General features: G+C 50.3%; 1 protein-coding gene across 2 annotated transcripts in view; it reads right to left on the reverse strand.

The window, feature by feature from the left end:
- Nucleotides 1–25,353, reverse strand: part of SHROOM3 (shroom family member 3) — a 246,454-nt gene that overhangs the window by 3,647 nt on the left and 217,454 nt on the right. For both annotated transcript variants that reach the window (XM_030565152.1, XM_030565153.1), the window contains exons 5-9: nt 20,348–23,648; nt 15,972–16,048; nt 9,751–10,665; nt 7,115–7,609; nt 6,109–6,259 (exon numbers count right to left, since the gene is read on the reverse strand). In XM_030565152.1, coding sequence (XP_030421012.1) covers nt 6,109–6,259; nt 7,115–7,609; nt 9,751–10,665; nt 15,972–16,048; nt 20,348–23,648 — 4,939 coding nt within the window. The remainder of the gene's footprint in view (nt 1–6,108; nt 6,260–7,114; nt 7,610–9,750; nt 10,666–15,971; nt 16,049–20,347; nt 23,649–25,353) is intronic.

The following is a 25,353-nucleotide window of genomic DNA, read 5'->3' on the forward strand; positions in this document are numbered from 1 at the left end:
ACCATAGATTTCCGCTGTCCAGGTTCATGGTGATGAGGCACAGCTAAGCCATTTCATTTTATAGCTGGGAATCCCCAAGGGGAAGATGACTGGTTGTCAGGTACCAATGCAGAGCAGAATGGTTTTTGGAAGGGGGAAGAGAAATTATAGGCTCAGTTCCTGATTCATTAGCATTATTCTGTAAGCTCATCAGGGTAGGGACTGTATCTTCCTATGTGTTTGTGCAGAGTCTAGTCCAATGGGGCCCAGCTGTGACTGCGGCCTCAGAGCTACTGGAATACAAACACATCCTACGAATGGCTCTGATCCTGAGTTGTGCTTTGGTCACTTTGCAATGCTCTACCCTTGCAAAGTGGTTCTAGTCTTGATGAATTCAGCCTTCCCTGTTAGGGCTGGAGCTTCCATTGAGGCGAACTAGGCAATCGCCAAGGGTGCCAGGATTTTCGGGGGCGGCATTTTGCCGGGGACGAGGGGAGTGGCAGGTGGCTCAGGTGGAGCTGCCTCAGTCGTGCCTGCGGAAAGTCCGCTGCTCCCGCGAGGCTCCGGTGGACCTCCCGCAGGCACGGCTGCGGCAGCTCCTCTGGAGCCACAGACCAACGGACCCGCAGCAGAAATGGCTGCGGCAGCTCCACCGGAGCTGCGGGAGCAGCACGCCGGGCGGTGAAATGGCCGTACGCCTCGGGCGCGAAAAACTCTAGCGCTGGTCCTGTTCCCTGTGCAGGCAGATCCTCAGGGGGATTCTCTGAGCCGCCATAGCTGCTCCTACACCAGTCTCTGTTGCAGTCAGTGCAAGGAGGTGTGGCCATGGAAAAGGGGCATGGTTTGGGGATCCCTACGCCCTAGTGCAGGGTTCCCAAATTTTTTTCCCAGAGGCTCGCTGGTGCAGCTGCAATGGGCACTTCAGCCCACTATTAACATGCGTCCGTCAGGGAGAGGGACACCACAGAGCGTGAGCTGCCCCTTGATTCAGCAGGGACCAGGGCCAGCGAGAAAGCGAAGGGGCCAGGCAGGTGCCACGGCCAGCCCCCGCCAACACCTCCTGCCTCAGCAGCATGCTGAGTGCCTTGAGCTTGTCACCTGCAGCCCTGCCCCAGTCAAACACCCAGCACCCTGCGTGCCTCACAGACACTCCCTCCTGGGAAAGAACAAAGGGCTTGAGGGCTGCTGCTGCCGGGAAGAGGCCCGGCCATTACTGTGATGGTCCCCATCATGGCGTTGTCCAGGTAGAAACCGAGCGGCACTGCCAAGTCCCGGTACCTAGGGGACCCACGGGACCAATATTCCAGGAAGCCTGACAGCCACGGATCATGGGGTGCGGCCACTCAGAGCAGAAAGAGCTGGGAACCTTCCAGCCTCTTCCAGCCACCCTATGAGCTGTCACCTCTTGGGGCTCACTCCTTCTCCTTGCCCTCCATCTGGCAGCTCTGCTTTGACCTCTGCCACCTGCCAGGGATGCTGGGCTCTTCCAGCCCTAGGCGCAGGCCGTCTCCAGTGGCACTCCACCAACATACACAGTTTGGTGGGGGCAACACGCCCCTCCCAAACGCCACTCATGGCCAATCACCAGGGACTGTGCCGTGGCCCACCTTTAGGCTGTGGTCCACAGTTTGGGAACCCCTGCCCTAATGGCCCCTTGTTGTCTTTCGCAGTTGATGTAGTTTAGAGCAGCCTTCAGGCTGTTACAATCTGTGCTAGAGAGCCAAAAGGCACAGAGCAGCCCCAGGATCGTGGGAGTGAAAAGAGCATCTTTGTGCTCCTTGGCCATAGCTGAGGATCCAGCCCAGTCATTCCAAACACATAAGAGAACCACACTGGTCGCATCACATGTGATCAGGAAGCCTTTGCTACTCCGATCTCCCCCTGCCCCGCAACAGCCAAGCAAACACCAAGCAGCACCCCCTGGCACTAACATCTCTGACCGCAGACCCAGTTTGCTCCTCAGTAGGAAAGAACGTGTTTCTACTGTATGCTACAGATGCGCCTCCACTTTTGATCAATGTGAAACCACTAGCTGTGAGGCTGGGATGCAGGACATCATCAGCTGAATTCAGGCTCATCCTATTAAACTGGGCGGGGGGGCAGAACCTCCCTGTGCCGAAGTGTTTGTCCTGAGCCTCGGCTCACTTGCTTCTGGGTAGCTCCACTGGCTGCAGTCGATTCACTCCAGATTTACACCGGCATATGGGAAAACAGAACTGAGGTCCCTTGTCTTTTGCAAGGTGCAGCTGTGGCGACCCAGCTAGAATTCATGTGCCTGGGAAACTGGGGGCAGAGAGTCAGTAGCCAAAGGAGCAAAGAAGGAAGCTGAATTATTACAGTGGCAAATGGGAAAACACCACAGAGCCATTCAAAGGCCCAATGGGAGCATTTCCATTGACTTTCATGAGCTTTGGATCAGTGGCGCCGCTCACTGGTTATCTGCGAGTTTTGCAGGAGAACCGATAGGTCGTTCAGAATGTTGTCCATGTGTATAGTCCCTGTCTTTGAGCCCCTTTGTACCCGAAGGCTGTCAGGTGGTGGGGGTGGAGGCAGGGAGCAAACATACCTTTTAATCAGAGCTTTGTCTTGGAATGCCTAGGAGGCTGAAATGGACCTGAAAGCACTTACTTCGTATTCATTAATCAGTGACTCTCCTGCCCTTCCAAATGCCAGTTCACAAAGTCCTTTGCATATTTACAATGGAAATGTGCTTGGTTTACTCTTGGAGTAGCTGCCTCTCCTCATAATACCTATCTATGCAAATGTTACTTCACACAGACACCCAGCAAACATGCCAAAGCAATCTCGCTAATCACTCAGATCCATTTATCTTTTCCCATGCAAATGTAACCTTTGATGCTTGGGATTTGTCCTCCTCTGGTAGGCTCACACCTTCTTGCTGGCTTGTCAATCCTTCACGGCATGCATCTGATTCATTTGCTCAACCCCTTATCCTTTTACTCTGACTTCTGTCTTTTTCCTGATCCAGGCAGATAGGCATTTGCTATGTTCAACAGCACTCAAAGAATTAACCCAATGCTGCAAATCTGGGACTGGCTGTAACTAGTCGCTTTAAAGTGAAGGGCTCTACAAACTGGGGATGAGGCTAGTTATTTAAACCAGGTGTTTAGTGGGGTGGAAGGCACAAGCTAAAGGTTTGTGATAGTTGTATATTGTCAAATCATTTATTCAGCATGCAGTTACTATCCTGCATCTCTGCAGAATCATAGAAACGAGACAAGGCCTGTTACCTTAGCTAGTCCATTCCACTGCCAGGGCTGGATTGCTCCCTACAGAACGTTTTCTAGAACATTGCTGAGGTTTATTTTAAATGTCCTATGAAATGGGGTTTCCCAATTCTATCTTTACTTATTTGTATTATGGATGCACCTAGATGGCCCAAATGAGATTGGGCTCCCCTGCTGTTGAGGCCTTGTACATACACACAATAAGAGACAGACCCTGCCCCAAGGAGTTTACAATCACAATAGACAAGACAATTGCAGGGGACAGACACAGAAGGGAAACTAGCACTAAGGTGACCAGATGTCCCGATTTTATCGGGACTGTCCTGATATTTACTTGTTTGTCCCACGTCCCGACTGAACATCAGTCGGGAGGCAAATTGTCCCGATATTTTGCCCTCTGGTGCACAGGTGGAGGGGGCTCGCGCCCCCTGCCCCAACTCCACCCGGCCCCGCCTCGACTCCGCCCCTCCCTCTCCCATTGGATCCCTCTGCAAATCCCTGTCCCAGCCCCGCCTCTTCCCCAAGCACCTCCTCCTCACCCCTCCCTCCCAGGCTTGCGCTAATCAGCTGTATGGCGGCGCAAGTGCTGGAGGGAGGGGAGAGAAGCAGGATGTGGCACTCAGCTCAGGGGAGGTGGAGGCAGAGCGAAGGCGAGCTGGTGTGGGCCTTTTTTTTTTCACTTCTGTTGTTTTCTCTGCCGCCGGCTCTTGGGTTTTTTCTTGTTGTTGTTGTTGTTGTTCCGCCGGCACCCCTCACCCCCCACCCCGGCGTCCCGATATTTCACATCATTCATCTGGGCACCTTAACCAGCACTGAGAGGTGAAAGGACTCAGCCAGGCTCACGCAGTCCCAATGTGGTAACTGGCCTGCGAAGACCCAGGTTGCCAGATTCCCAGTTCAATGTCCTAGACACTAGACCAAGCAACGTGTGAGCTCAGTGTGCAAAGTATATACATGTATGTTTACAACACAGGGTACTTGTGCAACTCTTTGTATATTTCAGTCTGTTCAAACTAACCTGTCACACCGAAGGCATAAACATTCTGTTGTGTTATCCTGGCCAGTGAGACACAATGTGCTGTCAATTTACAGCCGTGATTTGTTTCTGACATGGGGGAAAAAGAATGTAGAAATATGTGTGGGTTCTCTCCAGCAACAACCTGCCTCCAGGGATTTGTGAGCTTTGCAGTGTCCAGCTTCAGTGAGTCACCTAGGAGCCCTGCCAGACCTGAGTTGTAGGAGCTGTCACCTAAAGCCTCAGCAACAGAATAGCACAAGAGAGAGCACTAGGCTGGGCATCACAGTACCTGGGTTCTATTCCTGCCACTGACCTGAGCTGTGACCTTGGTTGGGCAAGTCACTACCTTTCTGTTTCCTCTCCCACCTTCTGTAAGCTCTTTGGGACTGGGATTCTCTTGCAATAGAGACCGTATGGCACCTAACAGAACTGGGGCAAACCTCAAGCTGACACTAGAAAAGCCAAGATTCACACCAGTTGGAACCAGTGTTCCTTCCATTTTTTCCACCCATGTGTAGAATTAACTTTCTTATGTGCACCAATGTGGAGGTGATATGTGACTTCATATTGGTGCACATAACAAAATACATATGGTGGGGGTGGGGCTGAGGGGTTCAGAGTGTGGGAGGGGCTCAGGGATGGAGCAGAGGGCTGGGTGCAGGGAGTGAGGGCTCTGGCTGGGGGTGCGGGCTCGAGGGTGGGGCAGGGGAGGAGGGGCTCAGGGCTGGAGCAGAGGGCTGGGTGCAGGAAGTGAGGGCTCTGGCTGGGGATGAGGGCTCTGGGGTGGGGCTGGGGATAAGGGGCTCAGGCAGGGTCAGCACTTCCATTAGGCGACCCTAGGCAGTCACCTAGGGCGCCAGGATTCGGGAGGTAGCATTTTGTGCGCTCCCCATGGGGCGCACAGGAGCTTCCAGTTCTGCTCCCGTCGCGCTGCCAAAGAAGGACCTTCTGCCGACGTGCCACAGAAAACAGTGGCAGGCAATTGAGCAGCTCAATGGCTGCCGCTGTCACCTGTGGCATTTTGGCGGAGGGTCCTTCTTTGACGGCGTGATGGGAGAGGAACTGGAAGCTCCTGTGCGCCCCGTGGGAAGCACACAAAATGCTGCCCCCTGAATTCTGCCTAGGGCGCCAAAAACCCTGGTGCTGCTCCTGGGCTCAGGACTGGAGAAGAGGGCTGGGTGCAGGGAGTGAGGGTTCTGGCTGGGGCTGAGGATGAGGAGTTTGAGATGCAAGAGGGTACTCAGGGACTACAGCGGGGAGAGTGGAATGCCCCCAGCTCTCTCTCCCGACAGCAGCATCTGGTCTGGGGGGGGGAAGGAACCTCTCCCTGCCGCGGCAGCTCTGGGGCTGGGGCTGCAGGATAGGCACCTCTCCCCAGACCCCAGCAGGCCCTGGCTGGGGGAGGGCCTCTCCGGCCGCGCGTAGGTCCGGGTTGGGCCGCCTTGACCAGATCCAAGCCGCTCTGGCTGTGCTGCCCTGGTTGCTGCTGAGTCCGGGCTGCTCTGGCCGTGACTGGGCCCGATCATGCTGCACCGCAGCAGAGTTGTGGCTGGGCTGGGTGGGGACCAGGGAAGGACCTGCTCCTCCTCCAGCAGGTCCCCGGGCAGGTTTCCTGAGAGCCTGTGCGGAGCTAAATAGGCTGCTGCGCGGCCGCACAGCTCACAGGGAACTTAGGTTGGAAGTGGGGTAAAGCTCCTATGAGAACAAACCTCCAGCATAGAAATGACCTCCATTTCTGAAGGGCCTCTGAGTGTAGTGTCTAGAGGTGCTGAAGTTAAACAGAACTACACTTCTACACATCAGTGCTGAATATGACCCCTGCTGGTCACGTGCAGACCAACAGAAATCCATGCTATGAATTACCTTCTTCTCATTGATGTCTAGCTGCTCCTCTTCCTTCTCCACATCTTCTGGCATGTCTTTGATTTTATTCAGCAGCTCTGCTTTGGGGGCTGACATGTTATAGTAAGCAGTGCAGGTGACCAAAGTTACAGCAGCTTCCTTTTCTTCTCTTCTATTCCACAATGAAAAAGATGCACAACAGATCCCGAGTGGGGGTTTAGTTTAGATAAGGAAATAGAGAAATGTCAAAACCAAAGTGTCAGGGTTAGGTATCAGCTGGGATAGTTTATTAATACTGTCTGTTAAGGAGCTTGCTGCTTCCCACCAGTAGATGGTGCATGTCAGCCATTTTCAAATCCCTCCATGCTGGGAAAGCCAGCACAATCGCACTGATGTTTGGTTTTCTGCTAACAACTTGTCTAAACACTGGGGCTGGATTCTCAGCTAGTTTAAACTGGTATAGCGCCACTGAAGTCAATTTAATTGACTATCTTCTCCAGCATAATCCAGTTATAATTTATTACAGCAGGGCTTCTCCAGCTGTTGCATTTGGCCCTCTGTCTTATATTAGGCATTCTTCAAAGTTTTGGGTAATTTTTGCAGCACATTGTGGTGTTTTTTTATAAGGGATTCCCCTAGGATCCCCCCCCCTCAAAAAAAATATTGCCTCTCATAAGCTATCTGTTTTCCCAATGATTTGGTCCTGATTCTGTTCTTCCACTAGGTTTACACTGAGGTAATTCCATTGGGTTCAGTGGAGTTACTCCTGGTGACCATGGTGAGAGATCAGAATTAGGCCCTTCCTCTCTGGTTTAGGGGCTTAGCATGGATCTTAGTTTCCAAAAACATGGGAAATGCCATTGCAGAGATTAGCCAAGGGGGTGGAGTGAAGCAACCTCTCTCTTCCCATGTCTCTATACCGAACTTAGCACCATATTCTCTACTGGCCTTAGTGTCTTCCATACAAGTGAGCAGGCGAACAGCTCCTCTTATATATCAGCCAACCCCCCAAATGAACCGGGCTCACCTGTCATTCTCAGGCACCGTCCTGCTGGCTTTCTTTTGCATTATCTTCCTTTTCATGTTGTTCTCTTTCAGCAAGCTGGTTCCATTGGGGAAGATCCCTTCCATTAAGTCCATGGTTGTCTTCCTTTTGGAGTCTGGATCCAGGATATCTGCTAGAGACTTATCCCTGTGGACGATCTCCTTGGCTAGGGCCTCTGACTTAATATCCTCCGGCGTCTTCTTCTTTATCACCTGAATAGCTGTGCCCTGAGTCCTGGGGCTGAGGCCACCATTTTCCGAATCCTTCCCCTGGGTGTCTAGCTCTTTCAGGTTGTCCCCGAGTTGAGCTGCATTCTGCTTCTCAGAGTTTGGCCGCTCCCCTTGAGCAGCAGGCGACTGGTGCGGTGACTCAGCGTTCCTAACAGACGGTGAAGCGGCCCAGCTGTTTTCCCTGCTGATGGAACTCAACCCCGGCTTCTCCCTATCAGCCAGACTCCTGGGAAACCCGTCGAAACTGCTGTGGACAGAAAAGTTCTATGATAAACATGGGCTGAAGGGATCCTTTTGGACAGTAAAGGTATGGCACAAACAAGAGAGGTATATAGTAAATCACATTTCCCTTTCCACTATACTTTCTCTGGTCTATTCAAACTGTAAGCTCTTTGGGGGCAGAGACAGCCTCTTGCTAAGTGTTTGTACCTAGAAAAACCCACTCTAAGAAGCTAGTGGTGCCAGAAATAAATGATCCCCATGACTCCAAACACGGTCGCTTCCTTATTCCAGTAAAGATCGAATGGGCGGGTTACAAACTTCTTGTGTTGGACAATGTGGGGCAACTGTTGTGCTCACTCCCAGTGATACATAACAAGCTGATCCTTGCTGTGGGAGCTAAAACTACAGCAGCCACCCTCCTAGCAAGCCGTTCGGAGATCAGGTTCATCAGCCCCACAAGGAAGTCAATCAGCTTGACATTCTCAAGCTGGGAACGAGAATAAGCCTGAACAATTCAAATCCTAGCTGTCCTTTTCATACTGACTCCAGAGGTTCCTTAACACTCACTGCCACAGCCCTGCTAATACAGTCAGGATGGGCCTAATTCTCAGCTGGAGTAACTTGGGGTAGCTCCTTTGAAGTCCACACAGCTGCTCTGATTTACACCAGCCCATGGCCTGCTTTACAAGTTACTCTGGCGGGATAAACTCATTGCATTCAGAAGCTGCGATATTTGCGTGGCCACCTCTTGACACCCAGTCGCCATGTTGTGACAGGATCGTTTTGCGCAGGCTCTGAGATATATTCTGGGACACTTTGATCCTCCAAGCCTAGGTTTCACGTGGGATCATCCCACTCAAAACCTGGGACGTCCCCCTGACAACTGGAATGGAGAGCACCCACCGCAGCACGTCAGAACCCGGGGACCAACTCTGCTCTCACGCAGCAGTGAATGAGGAGTAACACCACTGGAGTCTGTGCTGTAACTGAGAGGAGAATCAGGCCCAGTATATTCTCTTAGTTACAGGCCCCAGTGATAGCCATAGGTCTATGAGACACATACAGCTGCATAGGGCCTGTTTAACCAAGGACCCCCTTGCCCAGCCAGTGCCACCTACAGTAATGGACCTGCAACTTTGGGTACTGAGTCAGGCTCACAGGTCTCGGGCTGCAGGGCTAAAAACAGCAGTGTAAACGTTTGGCTTTGGGCTGGAGCCTGGGCTCTGAAATCCCATGATGGGGGTGGGTCTCAAGACCCCAGGCTCCAGCCCGAGCCCGAGTGTCGACATCGCTATTTTTAGCTCTGCAGCCCGAGCCCCATAAGGAAGAGTAGGTGCCGCGGGGTTTTTTATTGCCATGTAGGTGCCACAGAGCCTGAAAACCAGAAAGAACCATTTTGTCTGCCCCTTTGTAAAGCACAGGCCACAGTCTCAGCATTCTCCTTCTTCCTTAGTGTCATTCATCCTTCCCTGTCCGCCCAGTAGGGTGACCAGATGTCCCGATTATATAGGGACAGTCCCGATATTTGGGGATTTTTCTTATATAGGCTCCTATTACCCCCAACCCTCTGTCCCGATTTTTGACACTTGGTCTCTGGTTACCCTACCGCCCACAGAGCAAGAGGCTAGCAAGCCCTGGTGACAGAGACTTTGTCCAATTTCCTTGCTTTCCCTGATGTATGTGTACACTCCCTAGACACCTTTCCGCTCAGCTGGTGGCTGTGAATGGGTCCCATGGGTATGCAATGCTGGGGGAGGGAGGTGGTCCGTCACAGACGGATTGGGCCCGGCATATCTTACTCCTTATGGCCCTACAAAGACTAAGGCCTTGGCTACACTCACACTTTACAGCGCTGCAACTGGGGTGTGAAAAAACACCCCCCTGAGCGCTGCAAGATACAGCGCTGTAAAGCGTCAGTGTAATCAGGGCAGCAGCGCTGGGAGCGCAGGTTCCAGCACTGCACGCTACACCCGTAAGGGATGTGGTTTACATGCAGCGCTGGGAGAGCTCTCTCCCAGCGCTGCCGCTCTGACTACACTCACATTTCAAAGCGCTGCCACGGCAGCGCTCCCACAGCGCTGCCAGGGCAGCGCTTTGAAATTCCAATTGTAGCCATACCCTTAAACTGGTGCGGGAAGACACCATGGCATTACAGCTCTCCCTTACCTTACTTTGGCCTGTTCTATAAGCCGCGTGGATTTGTCTCCTGTTGCCCCACGTGCTTCAAATGCAGCCGGGGGAGGAGGTGGAAATACCTCTGCATCGCTTGTGAATGTGCTGGGGCTCAACTCAGGAAGAGGAGGAGGTGGTGGCGGAGGGGGTAAGGGTTTAAATGCAGTTCCTGCAGCACCAGGCTGCAAGTCCTTGATAAACACCTCATCGTCTCCTTCTTCCGGCATGCTCGGTGGGGGAGTCAGCTGAAGGCCTGACTCGGAGATCCGCAGAGAGATCTTCCCAGAGGGAGGAGGAGTCTCTGAATCAGAAGAAGTGCTGCTTTGCATCGGTAGGCTCTGCCATCTTTGAAAGAGCTTCTGCCCAGACACCTGAGAAGACACTGAGCCCTTTGGGAAGCTGTCATAATTGACGGAATGAGCCCATTTCACTTCTGGTGGAAGGTGTCTCTGAGGCAGCATGGCCTTTCTCTGCATCGCTTCTTCGGCTGAGTCCTCAGGGGAGCTGTCATTGTGGTAGAGAGGCCGTGCCTGACCATTATCATTGCCTTCGGGGGGGACGGCGTCTAGTTTGGCATGTTGCCTCATTGCCAGGCCGTCCCCAGCAGCCTGCAGGTCTGTGGGAGTCTGGGTGGAATGAGCAGCGCTAGATGAGGACTGCCCTCGTCCAGAAGGAATACGGTTAAGGAGCAGGGGTCTGGCGCGCTGCTTAGGTTCGGAAGAATGATTCTTCAAGTCTGTTGGCGATGAGACACATCTCTGAGTCCTGCTGATATGCCTAGGTGGTTGTGAGGCCTGGTGGCCCTCAGTCAGAGTGGATGAGCTTGTGAGGTCATGGCCAGGAGGACAGGGACAATAATTTGGGACTGTTGGCTTTTCAGGGTGGCTTCTTTTCTTACTGCTGTCAGACCTAAGACAAGATATAACTACCATAAATCTAACATTTTCATTCAGGGAGCAAACGTAGCTCCCATGTATCCCTTTAAAAAGCTAAGAACTCACATTAGGCCTTAATACCAGAGGCATGCTGCAATTTCTGCCTCCAGTTAAAGCTGACTTCAATGGGATTGCATGGGTGAAACCAGCAGCTAATTCTGGTCCACTTAGCATAGGCACACAGATATTATGGTGATGGGCTGGGCACCACATAATGACCTAGAGAAATAAAAATTACAACTCATCTATTAATAGGTTATTTTTTTCAAAGGCTGATGTGTAACAGTGCAAATAATCTGGTTTGAGGACTGTAGGAAAAATATATTTCTGTGGGCATGAGATTCATGAAGTTTGATCCAACTTACAGAAAACAGCAGGAACTGTAGCTAATAATGCAGGCAACATAGCGAATCATGCAAGAACTAAGCAACACAGCTATCTATACAGGGACAACCTAAGTCCAGTGAATTAGTTATTTAGCTCCAGTTAGCATCTTGATTTATTATTGGCAATGCACGTAGCGACTCCTAGATTTAAGATTGCCAGACACTTCTTATTAGAAGATTCTGTTTTCAGTTGCTTATAATTTTGCCACATTTAAACTGTGTGTTGAAATTTCCCATGTTGGGTGTCTGCTTCAAGCTGATTTTTTTTTTTGAAAGTTTCAGCTGAAATGGTTCAGCTGCTTCCAAGAATGAGACCAGGTCAGTGGTTCCCAAACTTTAATAACCTGTGAACCCCTTTCACTAAAATGTCAAGTCTCATGAACCTCCTCCTAATAATGAATATTTCCAAGGATTTTCTCCTTTATCTGAGTATAAATTATAAAAGCAGTGATCTTGGAAATATAAAGATTGTTTTTAGGACATGCTTATTACACACTATTTATTATTTATTATTTATCATTACAGTATTTTTATTACATTATGAAAATGGCAACACTCTTCCAAGATCTCACTTTCGTAGCTTGTATCACTTTGAATAAGCCTGTTATAAGACAAGGCTCCTATGTTTCATCAAGGAGTATCAGATGTGAAACAGCATGAAGGTATTTAAGAAGCCAACTCAAAGAGTTCCCCCTACACAAACATTCAGGTCTTGAGCAGTCCAGGCAAACAACACACGTTGCAACAAAGCTCAAATTTGTTCTTCATAATACTTTTAAAAACAACACTAGCTGCCTATTTAATTTTAATAACAGCAAAAAATATCCACCTCCCCATTTCATTTCTTATAAGGAGTCTTGAAGTTTAAATCTCCTCAGTGTGATAGACATGCTTGCTTTGATCTGCTTAGCTCTTGGAAGTCTAGGGGCTCCAGGCTGCTGGGCCCTGCTGCCCAGGGTCCCTAGGGACAGCTCTGTCCGCCATTAGGGAATTTTTTCTCAAGAACCCCCTGTAACATTTTGTGAACCCCCAGGGTTCATGAACCCCAGTTTGGGAACCACTGGACTAGGGAGAGATATATTGTTTTATCCATCTTAAAAAATTCTTGCAACTGTGAGGTCCTCTGGAAAAATAGCATATTATATACTATTAGTGCAACTGTTGTTAGACTTACCGTAACGCATACACACAAGGAGGACCCAATTAAGCTTGCAGAGGCAAACTTAATTCTGACATTTCCTAACTTTTGAGTGCTCAACTTTGCAGCATCAATGTTCTTTTAATGTAAGGTTGGGGTGTTGTGTGGTTTTTTTTTTCTACATAGTGCCAAATGGGTTCCAGGCACTTTGCAGACAATACAAAGACAAGTACTTTACCCCAGTGAGCTACCAATCTGAATGGGAACAGACTAAATTGTTCACACCACTTTTAAGAATGTTCTCAAATGAATCAGAAATACAGCACTAGTCTTGTAAGTGAAAGCCCCACTTAGAACATCATATAAAACTCATCATATAAAATCTGAGCAGTTATTTAGCTGGAAAACAAAATTAATGATAATAACAATTAATAATACATACAAGCTATTCCAAGCATATATTAGGCTGTAGAAAAAAAATCCTATAGCATTGCCATTATATTTGTATATCGTTTAATGACTGCACTATTGAAATGATCTGCTACATGTGCTGTATGAGATTTGGGGACAAAAGGTGCTTTAAGTTATGCTGGTGTACATCAGCAATAACTCCATCAAAGCCTTGGGGTTACTCTGGATTTACATTGGTGTAACTGAGAACAGAATTTGGCAGCTAATGCCTGGGAAGATGGGGCTGTCTGTGGTTCTTGGACAGCAGCGATGTGTGATCTTTAAGCCACTCGGTGTTTGTCACAAGAACTGGATGGTAGTTCTCCTGTCACACGGGTAGTAACATTTTCTGATCCTTAAAACTGGTAGAGTCACATCAGTTACATACTGCAGTAAGAACACAGATGTTGGAACTTGGCATTTGGGAAGTTGGCTAAGGGCAACACAGCATACGGAAAGGAATACAAGTCAAGGGGCCACATTAGCTCTAATGAGATCTCATTTCACTTGTCCATTTAAAGGACTAACCCTGCTCTAACAAAGCTCTTTTTAAAGAAATAGGGCTGGATTCTGGTCACCACTCTGGCAGAGTATAGAGCAACAATGGGGGAGAATTCCACTAGCATAGGAGCTGCATAGATCTGGCATACGTGACCCTATATTGCTCCCTTTACAGCGCACAGCATCAGGGGTGTGCTGGGGGCAGAGCTGGGAGAGATACTGAGGGTGTGAGGGGGAGACGCTATAGCACTGAGAGCTTTAGCTATTCTGGGTTGCAGAACTGTTCATTGGCAGCCATAGGGAGGCTGTCGTAAGGTAGCGCAGCCATTGGGGCAGCTCTAATTTACACCAGGGGTCACACTGGTCCTAGGCAGGTACAATCTGCGTGGCACAAAGGTGGCTTACAGCTGCCTTTCCTCCCCTCTCAGGCTGCTCTCTTAGGAGGCGCAGCACAGAATGTATCACACTATATTGTATTCTAATGTGCCCAAACTGTTCTCTATGGGCCAGACTGTGACCCTCTTACTCCCACTGGGGCGCAATGATCTGGACCGTCCCGATATTAGGGGCTTTGTCCTATATACGCAACTATGTCCCTCCCCAAAAGAAGTGCTCCAATTTTTCACACTTGCTATCCGGTCAGCCTACATGTCACAGTGGGCTTGATGAGACAAAACCACCCACAGAGGATCCTTTATGGAGTCGCCAGGCAACACATTAGCAAAAAAGTGTCACCAGTGAGTAGTGATCCATCTATGTTTTTTTCAGGCACATGAATGGCACGCACACAAAACCCAGGTACACAACGTGACATGGGCGCAGTGGAGGGCTGGGGTGAGCAGGCACGTAACTCCCCAGAGTCAATGGAGTTTCAGGGGTGTATTTGGTCCCTACATCCATGTTTTATCTATCCAAAGAATCCTGACCATTAAGTGCAGGGCACTTTACATTTCACTGGAAAATATGCTAATAGAACACACGAGTTGCGGATGCAGTAGAAACATCACAAAGATGTGAAGATAGTAATAATAATCCAGGAATGCTGTTCTTGGCAGGAAAACACATAACATAATAACCTATTTCCTGCCCCTCTTGGCTCACTTTCAGACCTGGTGTTAAATCCAGTTACTTAGAATGCTGCTTGGAAAAGAGAAGGAAACAATGGAAGTTCTAATATAGTGAAGAATTATGAAACACTGAAGGTAAAAAAAACATGGAGAGCGCAGGAAGAGTTTAAGAATAAGAGCCAGCTGTGCCATTCTCTAATGAGCACTGCAATCATTGTTCAAATCCTGCAGGAAAACTGCATGTTTTTAAATATTTAAAAATGGTGGTGACGAAGGCAGGGCCGGCGCTTCCATTGAGGTGAACTAGGCAATCAGGGGGTGGCATTTTGCCGGGCGGGGTGGCAGGCGGCTCCGGTGGACTCACCACAGTCGTGCCTGCGGAGGGTCTGTTGGTCCGCGGCTCTGGTGGAGCTGCTGCAGGCATGCCTGTGGACGGTCCGCTGGTCCCGCGCGGCTCTGGTGGACCTCCTGCAGGCATGGCTGCGGCAGCTCCATCAGAGCCGCAGACTAATGGACCCTCCACAGAAATGGCTGCGGCAGCTCCACCAGAGCCGCGGAAGCGGTGCGCGGGGCGGCGAAATGGCCGTGCGCCTAGGGCGCAAAAAACTCTAGCGCTGGTCCTGGACGTAGGGCAAAATTCTCTTCTGTGATTTACACTACAAATCTCTAAGGGGCACAGAAGTTGTGAGACTGGATCAGAGCCATCTAATCCAATATCCTGTCTTTGATTTGCCCTGTCTTGTCCACCTGGACTGTATTTCCAGCACTCACTGCATTGTTGCCCTGATGCTGTTTGATGGTGATTTGGGAGATGGCTGGGGTGTGATTCCCAACGTGATGAAAGGGTGGAAAGTATCTTTTTTGTAGGTGGCCGGAAAGCAGAATTCCTTTTTGAGTAATTATCTTAATACTGCCTGGGTTTTGTTGTGATCATGTGTCTAGAGCTTTGTATAGGAGTCTTCTTAATATTTAAATTGAAACAAATACATAAAACCGATCAACGTGAAATCTGGTCAGTATCAAAAAGCCTGTTACTCAGCAATGTCAGTACTATGTATGCCCCTGCACCCCCTACCTATTTTGTGGGCTTTACAATCACATTTAAAGGTGTCCCTCTCCCGATACTGAATGAAAGACCCTGTCTGTACAGGGAAAACAAGGAAACTGCCTTATGGCAAAGCCCTCAGTCCCGCAAGGTACCTAATCAACTGCCCACCTATAGCCAATGGGAATGTTCAAGTGCTAAGATTAGGTATCCTGCTGGATCAGGGCCAAATAAACATACAGGAACATTAGGGTAATTTTCCTCCAGTTTCTCTCAGTTGTGGTTGTAGAGATTTACAGAGACCCAGGAACTTGACGACGTGACATTTAACAATAGCAGGTCAAACGCTGTCAGAGAGAAGTGTTATTTTTAAGTTAATGGGACTTCTGCGTACTAAATGAGGACAGACCACGCTACAGAAATGGGCATTGGGGAGAGGCGATCTGAGAGAAGGGTTTTACCTTTAACTAATTGCTATGCTGAAAAACAAGAGCGAACAGCATCTTAGCCCCTCTAACTCTCCAGGTGTTCCACGTAAGACAACCAAAATGAGGTCTCTCAGTGCACCCAAAGCATATGGTTTGTCCAGCTCCTAATATCCCATTCACTTAAATCAAGGACATATTACAGTTGCTGCCAACAACAAAGGGGTTAGCACCAGCAGCTGGAGAAGAAACATAAATATAAACCTACCTGTCTCCTGCGCCAACCATGTAAGAAGGATTTTTCACCAAGTGGCCAAATTCATTACTTTCCCCTCTCAGCAAGTCCTGCATAGCAATAAGGAGCAGAGTGAGCAGCACGTTGAAAATGGCTGAAGCTTCTTAACACCAGAGCATCCTGCGTGTCATTTAACATGGGAAGTGAAGAGTGGGAGTGTGGTCTAGTGGTTAGAGTAAAACTACACTGCCAAGGAACTTCTGAGGTGCTAGCTAAACCAAATGGATTCACCACAGCTAACACACAGAGGCCTGATCAGCAGCATTTCTACCACCACTTTCCCTAAGAGGTTCCACAGAAGAATGGGGGCCTATGTTCCCTTCAGAGGTGCCCCCCAGTGAAGGCTGTTGTGGAGATGCCATGAATCAGCCATTACTCTCACTTCCCTGGCCAACACCGCTCCCTTTCCTGCTGCCCTGGCAACCTGCTGATCACTCAAGGAAGGGGAGATTGTGGTGGTTTTCTGAGGCCAGTGGCTCTGTGGCCTGACTTACCTCAGTGGAAGCCAGAGTTGAATATTGCCCAGAGACTGAAAGAGCTTTCGACCACACTGTGATTCTGAGGCCGCCATTTTCCTATCACGCCCTTCCTCTGATTGGCAGGACAGCCCGTGCAAGCACAGCACAGATCTTGCTCCCATTACAATCAACGGAAGTTTTGCCCCAGGTGGCTTAAATGGGAACTGGATGAGGCCTGTGACTTTCTAAGCGAAAGCTAATTGTTAGTACTGCCGTGGTGCTCAGCTGGCCAGGGTAAGGGTGCCACGTTGCTGCAAAAGCCTTTTTCCTAGGACACCGAGCCATCACGTAGCTCTTCCTCACCAGAGATCCACCCAAGCCGAGCGTAATGTGCCATAGCCGGCTCTCCACTCCTGCTCCACTGTAATGAGTCTCCGTTCTTTCAGAGTCCATTTCTGATCATGCACCCACAGCCAGGTCTTCAAAGACTCCCATTTGGACACCAAAATAAATGGCTGGATTTCAAAGGACCTCAGCAGGTTGTCTGCTTGGCTCTTTTGAAAGGCTAGTCACTTATCTTCATGGGAGCTGCTGGGTGCTGTGCACATTTGCAAATCCAGTGTTGAACACTGAAAAATCTGACCCTGAGTTCTTTTGGAAATCTGGTCCTGACTGCTTCCCCCATAGGATTTAAGTCTATTACCAGATATGACGGTAAATGCCTTGCGTTCATTTCAAGAGCTCAACTTTTCCTCCTTAACTTTTCTGATGAGGTTTTCAATTTAGGACCCTCCATTTCAATTTCCCCCTGGTTTTGCTTGCTCTCTTTCCATTGTTGAGCATGGGAGGAGGAGGGTTAGTGCTGAAAGATACGTGAGCAGAGAAGGCGAGGAAGACAGAGACTGTGCTCTGTAGGCAGATGGCTAATAATTCCACAAGGCTATCGATTTCCTCACATCTTGAAACAAATTCCTACAGCGACACTGTGCTGGGATTCATATTCAGCATGAAGAGAACAGCATATGCCATAAGCGAAGTCCTGAATAGCATACAATGAGCCAGAGAAGCCTGCTTATAAAATGGGAATGAATGTTTTCCACGGAGGAGCTGAGCTGGTTAAAAAACAAATTGTGTGTTCCCCTCCTCACGCACACATTGACATTTTTGGTTCTGTACTGTAGGCTCTAGCCCCAATTCCAAACAACATCCCCATTCATGAAAGCAGATGCTTAACTTAAGTCCTAGTGGATTTTAAAGTTTGTGCTCGAAGTCAAACATAAAGCTGCTGCCCTGAATCAGGGCCTAAGAGTAAAATTTTCAATAGTGCCTAATTGCTTCAGGAGCCCACGTCCTATTTTCAAAAGTCAAAAGCCAAAAGCACTTTTGAAAAGTAGGACTTTGGGTCCTAAATCACTTAGGACACTTGTGAAAGAGCTGTTACCAGGGCCGGTGCAACCATTTAGGCGGACTAGGCGGTGGCCTAGGGCGCCGAGATTTGGGGGCACCAAAAAGCACCCCCCAATTTTTTTTTAAATGGTTGAGCAGCCGCTGCTGCTGGGACAGAGATGGAGTCTGAGCTGCCGGCAGCAGCCGGTAGCCCAGGGTGTCCCCTGGCCCAGGGAAACCCCGGGTAGCTGGCAGCCCAGGGGAACCCTGGGTCAGGGCGCCACCACGGCAGCCGGCAGCCCAGAGTGTCCCCTAGGTCAGGGCGCCGCCGCGGCAGCCGGCAGCCTAGGGTGTCCCGTAGGTCAGGGCGCCGCCGCGGCAGCCGGCAACCTAGGGTGTCCCCTGGGTCAGAGCGCCGCTGGAGGGGGCGGCAGGCAGTTCCTGTGGAGCTGCTGTAGTGGTGCCTGCAGAGGGTCCATTGGTCTGCGGCTCGGGTGTAGCTGCCACAGTCATGGCTGCGGACGGTGGGCTGCTCGCGCGGCTCCGGTGGACCTCCCGCAGACACCACTGCGGCAGCTCGGAGCCGCGGGACCAGCGTGCGGGGCGGCGAAATTGCCGTCCGCCTAGGGCGCTCAAAACCCTAGCGCCAGTCCTGGCTGTTACCCTTACTGCTGGATTCAAGCACGTGCTTAAGTGATTTCCTGAACTGGGGTCTATTAGAGTATCTGCACAGTTGTTTCTCTTATTCCCAGAGTCAGTTCCTCCGCTCACATCATTTGGCACCTTCAGTCTCACTAAGGCATGCATGGGGAAAAAGCAAAAACAAGCCAACAGGAAAAATAATAATGAAAGGTGCAAGATGCTCACAATTTGTGCCCCTGACAAAAGACAACAGGCTTAGTAAACGAGCTTGGAACAACTGGTTTCCAGACTGCCATCGTAAAGTACCTTTTAGTGGTGGGGAAAAAAATATCTTCTGCCTGTATGTTCTCATCTGGAATCCTGTTTATTTTTGTTCCTGCTCTGAAATGCACCAGGAGTCAGAATGGGCTTTGCTTCTTGGCTTTCACAATAACTCTTTCTTAAGGATATGTCCTCTCATTGAATATGAAATGTTTCACAACTGACAGCACTTGTAGTAATGTTATGTAGATGGATCCATTGTCCAGAGTGGGGGAAAAACAATGGGTGTGTGTGTATTCTAGACAAGGTGTTCTAGCCATTTAATATTTAGATGCTGTTTTTTATGCTCTCCCTTTAAAAAGCAGCAAAAGGACTGATGCATTTCAAGGTGGGAGATTTAAAGTGAAGCATATGATGGGTTTAGGAAGGACAGACTCCCATTCTTGGTGCATTTCAGAGAGGCTCTCACTCAGCAGAGTACTCCATTTGCTAGCTTCAATCCTTATTTAATTTATTCTACTAAATACTAGAATATCACAACAGGATAATTTTTTTTTACAGTGGCAGCAGTTCCAGATGCAGATACTCTTGTTGAGTGGAGCTATCCCTTAAAACCTGGGCCTAGGTGGGCAGCCAGGGAACATTTTTAGAAAGAATTCCGCCCATTGAGCTTTCATGCTGTGTTTTCACTCCATTTCCCTCACCCCCCACCCTATCCAATGAAGGGACCCTATATGAAAATGGTGAGACGAATCAGCCCAGCTCTGCTCATGGTCATGGTGTCAATGGTGCTATGCTGATTTACACGAGCTGAGGAGCTGGCCCAGGATCTTGCTTTCTTTGAAGTTCACTTGCTTCATTTGCTGCCAACAGAGTCACTCAACCCTCCCACCCATTTGTGACATCATCACGATTTTCAAACAACCGATTGGATGTAGAAAATATTGGCCCGGTTTCTCCTTCGCAATTGGACTGTAGGGGGATCCTCCAGGGTCGAAGAGGTAATTTAATGGCTCCTAAGGCATATCCCTCCCTGCAGGGAGCAGAGAGGGCATGGCTGGGCGAAAGGGGCGCACGGCTGGGCTTCCCTGCACCCCAGCTGTTGGAATGGCCTTTGGAGGTCATTGGTGCCCCTAGCCTGCTCTAATTTATGCCAGGGAAATGGCCTGCTGGATAGCAGCTCTAGAATTGGGGAAGCACAAGGTGACTTAAGGACCCCTTTGTACATCCTTTTTCAGAGTTGTGCTCTGTGCTTCTGAGCTGCAGCCAAGTCGCTAGACCTAGGCTTTCAGACGAGGAATAAGCAGCAGGAGCAGCTCTACTTTTAAAAGCATTTACACAAACATTCTTTCCCCAAGAAAATCTCCCTAGCGTTAAGAAAACAGGGGAAGAGAAAGACAGGAGAGCTGTGCTACCCAGCTAGCCGGCATTTCAAACTGCCCCAGGCTAATTTAAACAGAACATATGGTCCATATTGGAAGGCACATTTAACGTCACTGTGAGTATGGATAACATGGATAACTGAATGTCAGACTAGCATCATAACACTCCCAGCCCACAGAGACATCTTGCCTGTGAATATCAGCTGGACAATGTACTTACCCGGTGTTTCTTGTCGGCTGTGGGAGACGACCTGGAGCGCACGTGTACCGTGACTGACTGATTATCAGATCTATCGAGCAAGTCTTCTGCAGACACCGATTTCCCAGATCTCCCAGGCAATGAGGCCTTTTCAAAGACCCGCTCCTCCATCCTGTAGAGGAGTTGGTCACGTGAGCCACGCCGACCTGCCTGAGTGCTTTTCAGGAGCTCCGGTTTGGCTCTGTAATCTCGGCGTCTGTCCATTTTAAACTGGCTCGCAAAGGAACTGCTGCTGCCATCCTGGTTCCCTTTCTTTTGTTCAAACCCACTGAGATCAAAGCAGCCTGTCAGCCCAGGGGGAAGGGTAGAGGAAACCCGGCCTGTTCCAGACACCTGATCTAGTGACTCTCTCCGTTGATAAAGCTTCTGATCCTGGAGAGAATTCATGCTGGAGGCAGAGGAGAGGCTATGGCTGTCCAGGCCGCTGGCTTGCAGGTAGGAGCTTTGCAAGCGCTCTCTCAGGACCCCAGCATCGTGAGAAGGCCGCTTTCCAGTTCTGCGTTCAATGTAGTCTGCGAGTGCATTCTGCTGCAGCTGCTTCAGCTCTGGCTTAGAGAGATTGATGGTGGAACGAGCTTTGTTCTCTCGCTCAAAGATCTTCCGTCGGTCAGCCACTGTGTTCTCTGGGAAGATGAAATGGAGGCCTTTCTTCTGGGGGGAGAAGGGCGAGGGCTCGCGGCCTGAGACACCCACTTCGTTTATTTTCTCTGGCTCGGAGTAGGACCTCTTCTTCTGCTCGGCCGTCAGCCGCTTCCTGCCCCCAATGCGGGACACGTGCTGTGACAGCCCAGCATGGCTCTCCTTCTCAGTGTAATCCAGGAGAGGGACATTGTTCTGCGTGGGAGTGACGCTGTGCCTCTCCTTGGGGATGTGAGGGGATGCTGTGGTGCTCCTCATCCCAACGTGGGCCGAGGCCGGCCTCTGTGCACTCCTCTTGGGTTTGCTCCCAAAGGGTGGGCTGATGTCGAGATCTTTGCGCCTGAACGATGTGGCTCGTAGGACCTTGGACTGAGCGTCTTTAATGCTGTTTCTGTAGTTTCTGCTGAAGGAGGTGTCCAGCTGCATTCCAGGAGCGTCTTGGATGTTATCCCGCCACAGAATTTCCTTCTCTGGCTCGCACATCAGCTGGAAAGTGCTTTTGCTCCTTGTCAGACCATAGTACTCGCTCTGCCGTGCCTGATTTGCTGTCCCCATCATCTGCTGCTCCATAGGATGCCAATCAACCTCCTTAGGCTTCGCGCTCCCATTTCTGCTCACCAGCTGCACACCCGTCGGCGTCTCAGAGCCAGTCGTGCTGGGTAGCCTGCACTGTTCGCTGGAGGGCTGGCCGTGCTCTTGGGAGTTTGACTTGTTTCGTTTGTCCTCCGTGCTGTTAAGAGAGCACCTAGCGCCGGATGATTGGCTTGGCCTGTTTGGCCCATAGTTATGTCCAAAGCTGGGCACACCCATGCCCTGGGGCCTTTGACTGCCTTGCTCACGTTGCTCGATCTTGCTGACCTTCTCCAGCACAGAACAGTGGGGCTTGCTGGATTCCAGTGTCCCAGGCTGGATGCTTTGGGTGCTGCTGGAGCTTAACCGGCTCCTGCTGAAATCAGAGGCCCTTGGGTGCAGCAGAGAAGAGGGTTCCTCGTACTTTGGCTCTGCATTGTGGAAGGGGACTGTGCTGGCAGCGTCATCCTCGTGCCGTGTGAAGGCCTGTCTGTCCAAATCGTTCCATTGGCCACACCCTTGCCCTCGTTGATCCTTCTCTGCTTTATTATTGCGATTTGTGAAAGACAGTTTGGCGTCAGAACAGCCCTCGCATTGTTGCCTCTCCTTTAGCTCCAAACTATTTTGCCTCCTGGTGCTCTCTAAGCTGTTCTGCAAGGATGAAAAGCCAAGCTGCTTGGCCTTATTGTAACACCACTGATTCTGGCTGGTGGGGTCTCTCTCACTTTTCTGTAGATTAGCATTTTTGTCCTCCTGCAACTCAGCTGCCCAGTACTCCTTGGGCTGATAAAGAGCTTTGCTTTCACCGGCATCCCTCGAGCGGGCCTGCAGTGGCTGGGAATTGTGGTTGGAGTGTGGGGTGTCGCTTGTGCTCTCTCGGAGGCCATGCAACGTCACATAAAGGGAGCCTGACTTGTCCTTTTGGGAAGGGGTCGAATGGACGTCAGGGCCCAATGTACAGTGTGGTTTGTACTGAGCAAATTTTGCTTCCTGCTTTTTCTCCGCAGCCGGTAGCCCGTAGTCTGGCCGATAGAAGACGGCCGATCTGTTTGTGAAGCTTTGGTTTCCATTCTCATCGACGCCAGAATGGCTGCAGACTGGGGCCTTCTCATACGAGGCTGGAAGAGGTGGAGCGTATCCACTCTCTTTGGCCAGAGCTGGATAAAGCATCCCATTATGGTTTGCCGAAGGCTGGGGCACCTGAGCAAAGTGCGGCTCAGGGGAAGGTACAGGGTAGACGCCGGTAGGAAGCAAAGGCTGTCCTGGCTGTGCTGCCTGGGAATAGCTCTGCTTAGGTTTCACTTTGGGGCTGCTCTCAGGGCTTTTCTCCACCACCGTGTGCAGCTGCCCTTCCACAAACATGGGTTTCAGTAGCTGTCCCTGCCCCAGGGAGACAGGGCCAGATGACAGAGGCCAGGCCCCTTTCGGCTGAGCTCGACACGGCTTGTTTTGATCGAGGCTGGACCAGGAGCTGGGCCTCTCGTGGTGCCTTATTGCTGCATAGCTGTCACTGCGAGTTGGTGGCATGGGGGGCCCCTTCGGGTGCTGACCCTCACTGTCGGAGGAGCTCCTCCTTTGCTGTCCCCAGAAGGGGACTCCACTGTACCGGCTGTGACCATGCAGCCTGCTGTAGCCACGGCCTTCTGTCTGCGTCCGCCCTTCGCCGCTTGGACGCAGCGCGGAGGAGTTCACTTCGTACTCCTCAGATACCCCTCGCTGGGCATCGTAGACTGTCTTGACATACCTGATGTCAGCCTGCCTCATCCCCTCCTGCGGGCTGCCTCGGGAGTGCACGTTGTCCATGGAGAAGGAAGGTGCCGGGCACTCGGGGATGCTGGAGTTGGTGGAAAAGGAGCTGTAGGCGGAGTCCCTCTTGCTGTGGAGTTGGGCAAGCTGGTCGATGCTGTTGGTGGACTTGGCTGGTGAAATGTGGCCAGGGTGATATCCAGAAGGAGTATGGTCCAAGGTTTCCATGCTACCCCATGAGCTGTACTGGTCAGGGCTTCTCCTCAGATAGCCATGGTCACAGCCAGAGAGATCACTCGTGGATGAACTAGAGGGGAGAGAGAGAGAGAGAAGGGGGAAATAGACTGTTAGCAAGAGAGGCATGCTTTGGCTTATAAATGAACTCAGAGGCAAGATGTTTAGTTTTTAGAAGTACAGACGAAAACCCATATTTGGGCCTGACTCTGTTCGCTGTCTGCAGTCATCTTGGTTTACTAAGAGAAATTGCTTGACATTGCAACACATGTCTCCTATTTATCACTGGAGGGGGGGGGTGGGGGAATAAAGACGGAAGCACTGTGCAAGCTTTGGAGCCAGGGAAGATCTGCCGCACCCATCAAACTCATGCAAAGCATTTAAAAAATAAAAATAAATGCAGATGCCAGAGAGGGAAAGAGCAAGGGAGTAGGAGCGGCTTCTTGGGGGGAGGAATTGAATCTCTCCCTTATTTTCCATTTTTTTTTCTTTTTATGGAGTTGAAGGCTACACCCTGGCAGTCTTCCTGGAAACTCAGCTGTAGCAGAGAAATTTTGTTTGCTGTGAGAAAACTAAACAGACAAGACAGAAGGGGGATGGGGGGGGGGGATGTATGTGTGGATGTCTGTGTGGGAAGGAAATTACAGTAGTGTTTTGATAAGGCCCCAGGAAGTCTTTACAGCCCCACTGCAGATGTAGTTTAGCAGGCAAGGGTGTTCCCTGTTAAGAGATCTGCAGAGCATTAGCTAGGTCAGAGATAGGTTGGTGGAGGAACCTCTGATGTGGTCACTGGAAGTCTGTCCATAAAGAAGACTATTCAAGGAGTTACTGGGAGGGAGGTAGCTGCTCTTGTCCCAGACATACTTATGTTTCAGAATGGGTTTGTTCTCACTAAGGGGGAAGGTGTGCAGGTTTTAAATTGTTGGGAGGGACTTTGTAGGCTCACAACCCCTGTTTCACTTCATCAGGTGTTTCTAGGGCTGAAGTGGGTAATTTGAGGCACTACTTTTCCTCTCCTTCTGTCCTATGCAGCTTTCCCTCTGGACACAACTCACGCTGTCGCCATTTAAATGCCACTCTTAGCTATGGCCAGAAGGAGTTGCTTGGGAGCCATGTAAAACAAAACCCTCATTCCCCTACACAAGGAGCTGAGCAGGCTGCCCCATCGCACTCCCAGGGACGCTGGGAGCAAGGTTCTGAGCTGGGAAGCACTAGCTGATGGGCTGCCCAACAGCCGGGGTTTGGTAGTGTGCAGAAAACAGTCACACGGTAGCCACTTGGGGTGGGTAGGAATCACACACTCAGTTTAGAAATAGCTGTATTTCCTGGAACGGCAGGCCCAGTTCCTGCCTAGGCTCAACATGGCCGTTCATCTTGCTTGCTCCACGCACATGCCTGTCTGTGTGCACTTCCAATGAGATTGGAGGTGTGAGCATCCACAACAACCATTGGAGCTCATGGGAGTCGGGGATGCTCGGTAGCTTTGAAGAGCAAGTTACCAGGTCCTCTGAGGCAGCTGGTGTAAGGTGAAGCAGACCCCAGGCTAATCTGCAGCCACTAAAGAGTCCCTGATGCTTCTCAAAACACATTTGCACTGTAACCTCCCCATGCACAGCTGGACTGAAGGAGCTAAGCTGAGCAAAGGACAGCTAGAAAGAGAGACGGGTGGATAGCCTTAAGGAAATGCAGCGAGAAGGAGTCTGCCTGCAAAGCAAAGGATAAAATATGTGGAAAGAGGTGCAGAGACACATATGCTGACATGGAGGGGAAAAATGTCA

Source organism: Gopherus evgoodei, chromosome 5 (assembly GCF_007399415.2).
Source record: "Gopherus evgoodei ecotype Sinaloan lineage chromosome 5, rGopEvg1_v1.p, whole genome shotgun sequence".
Classification (NCBI taxonomy): Eukaryota; Metazoa; Chordata; order Testudines; family Testudinidae; genus Gopherus; species Gopherus evgoodei.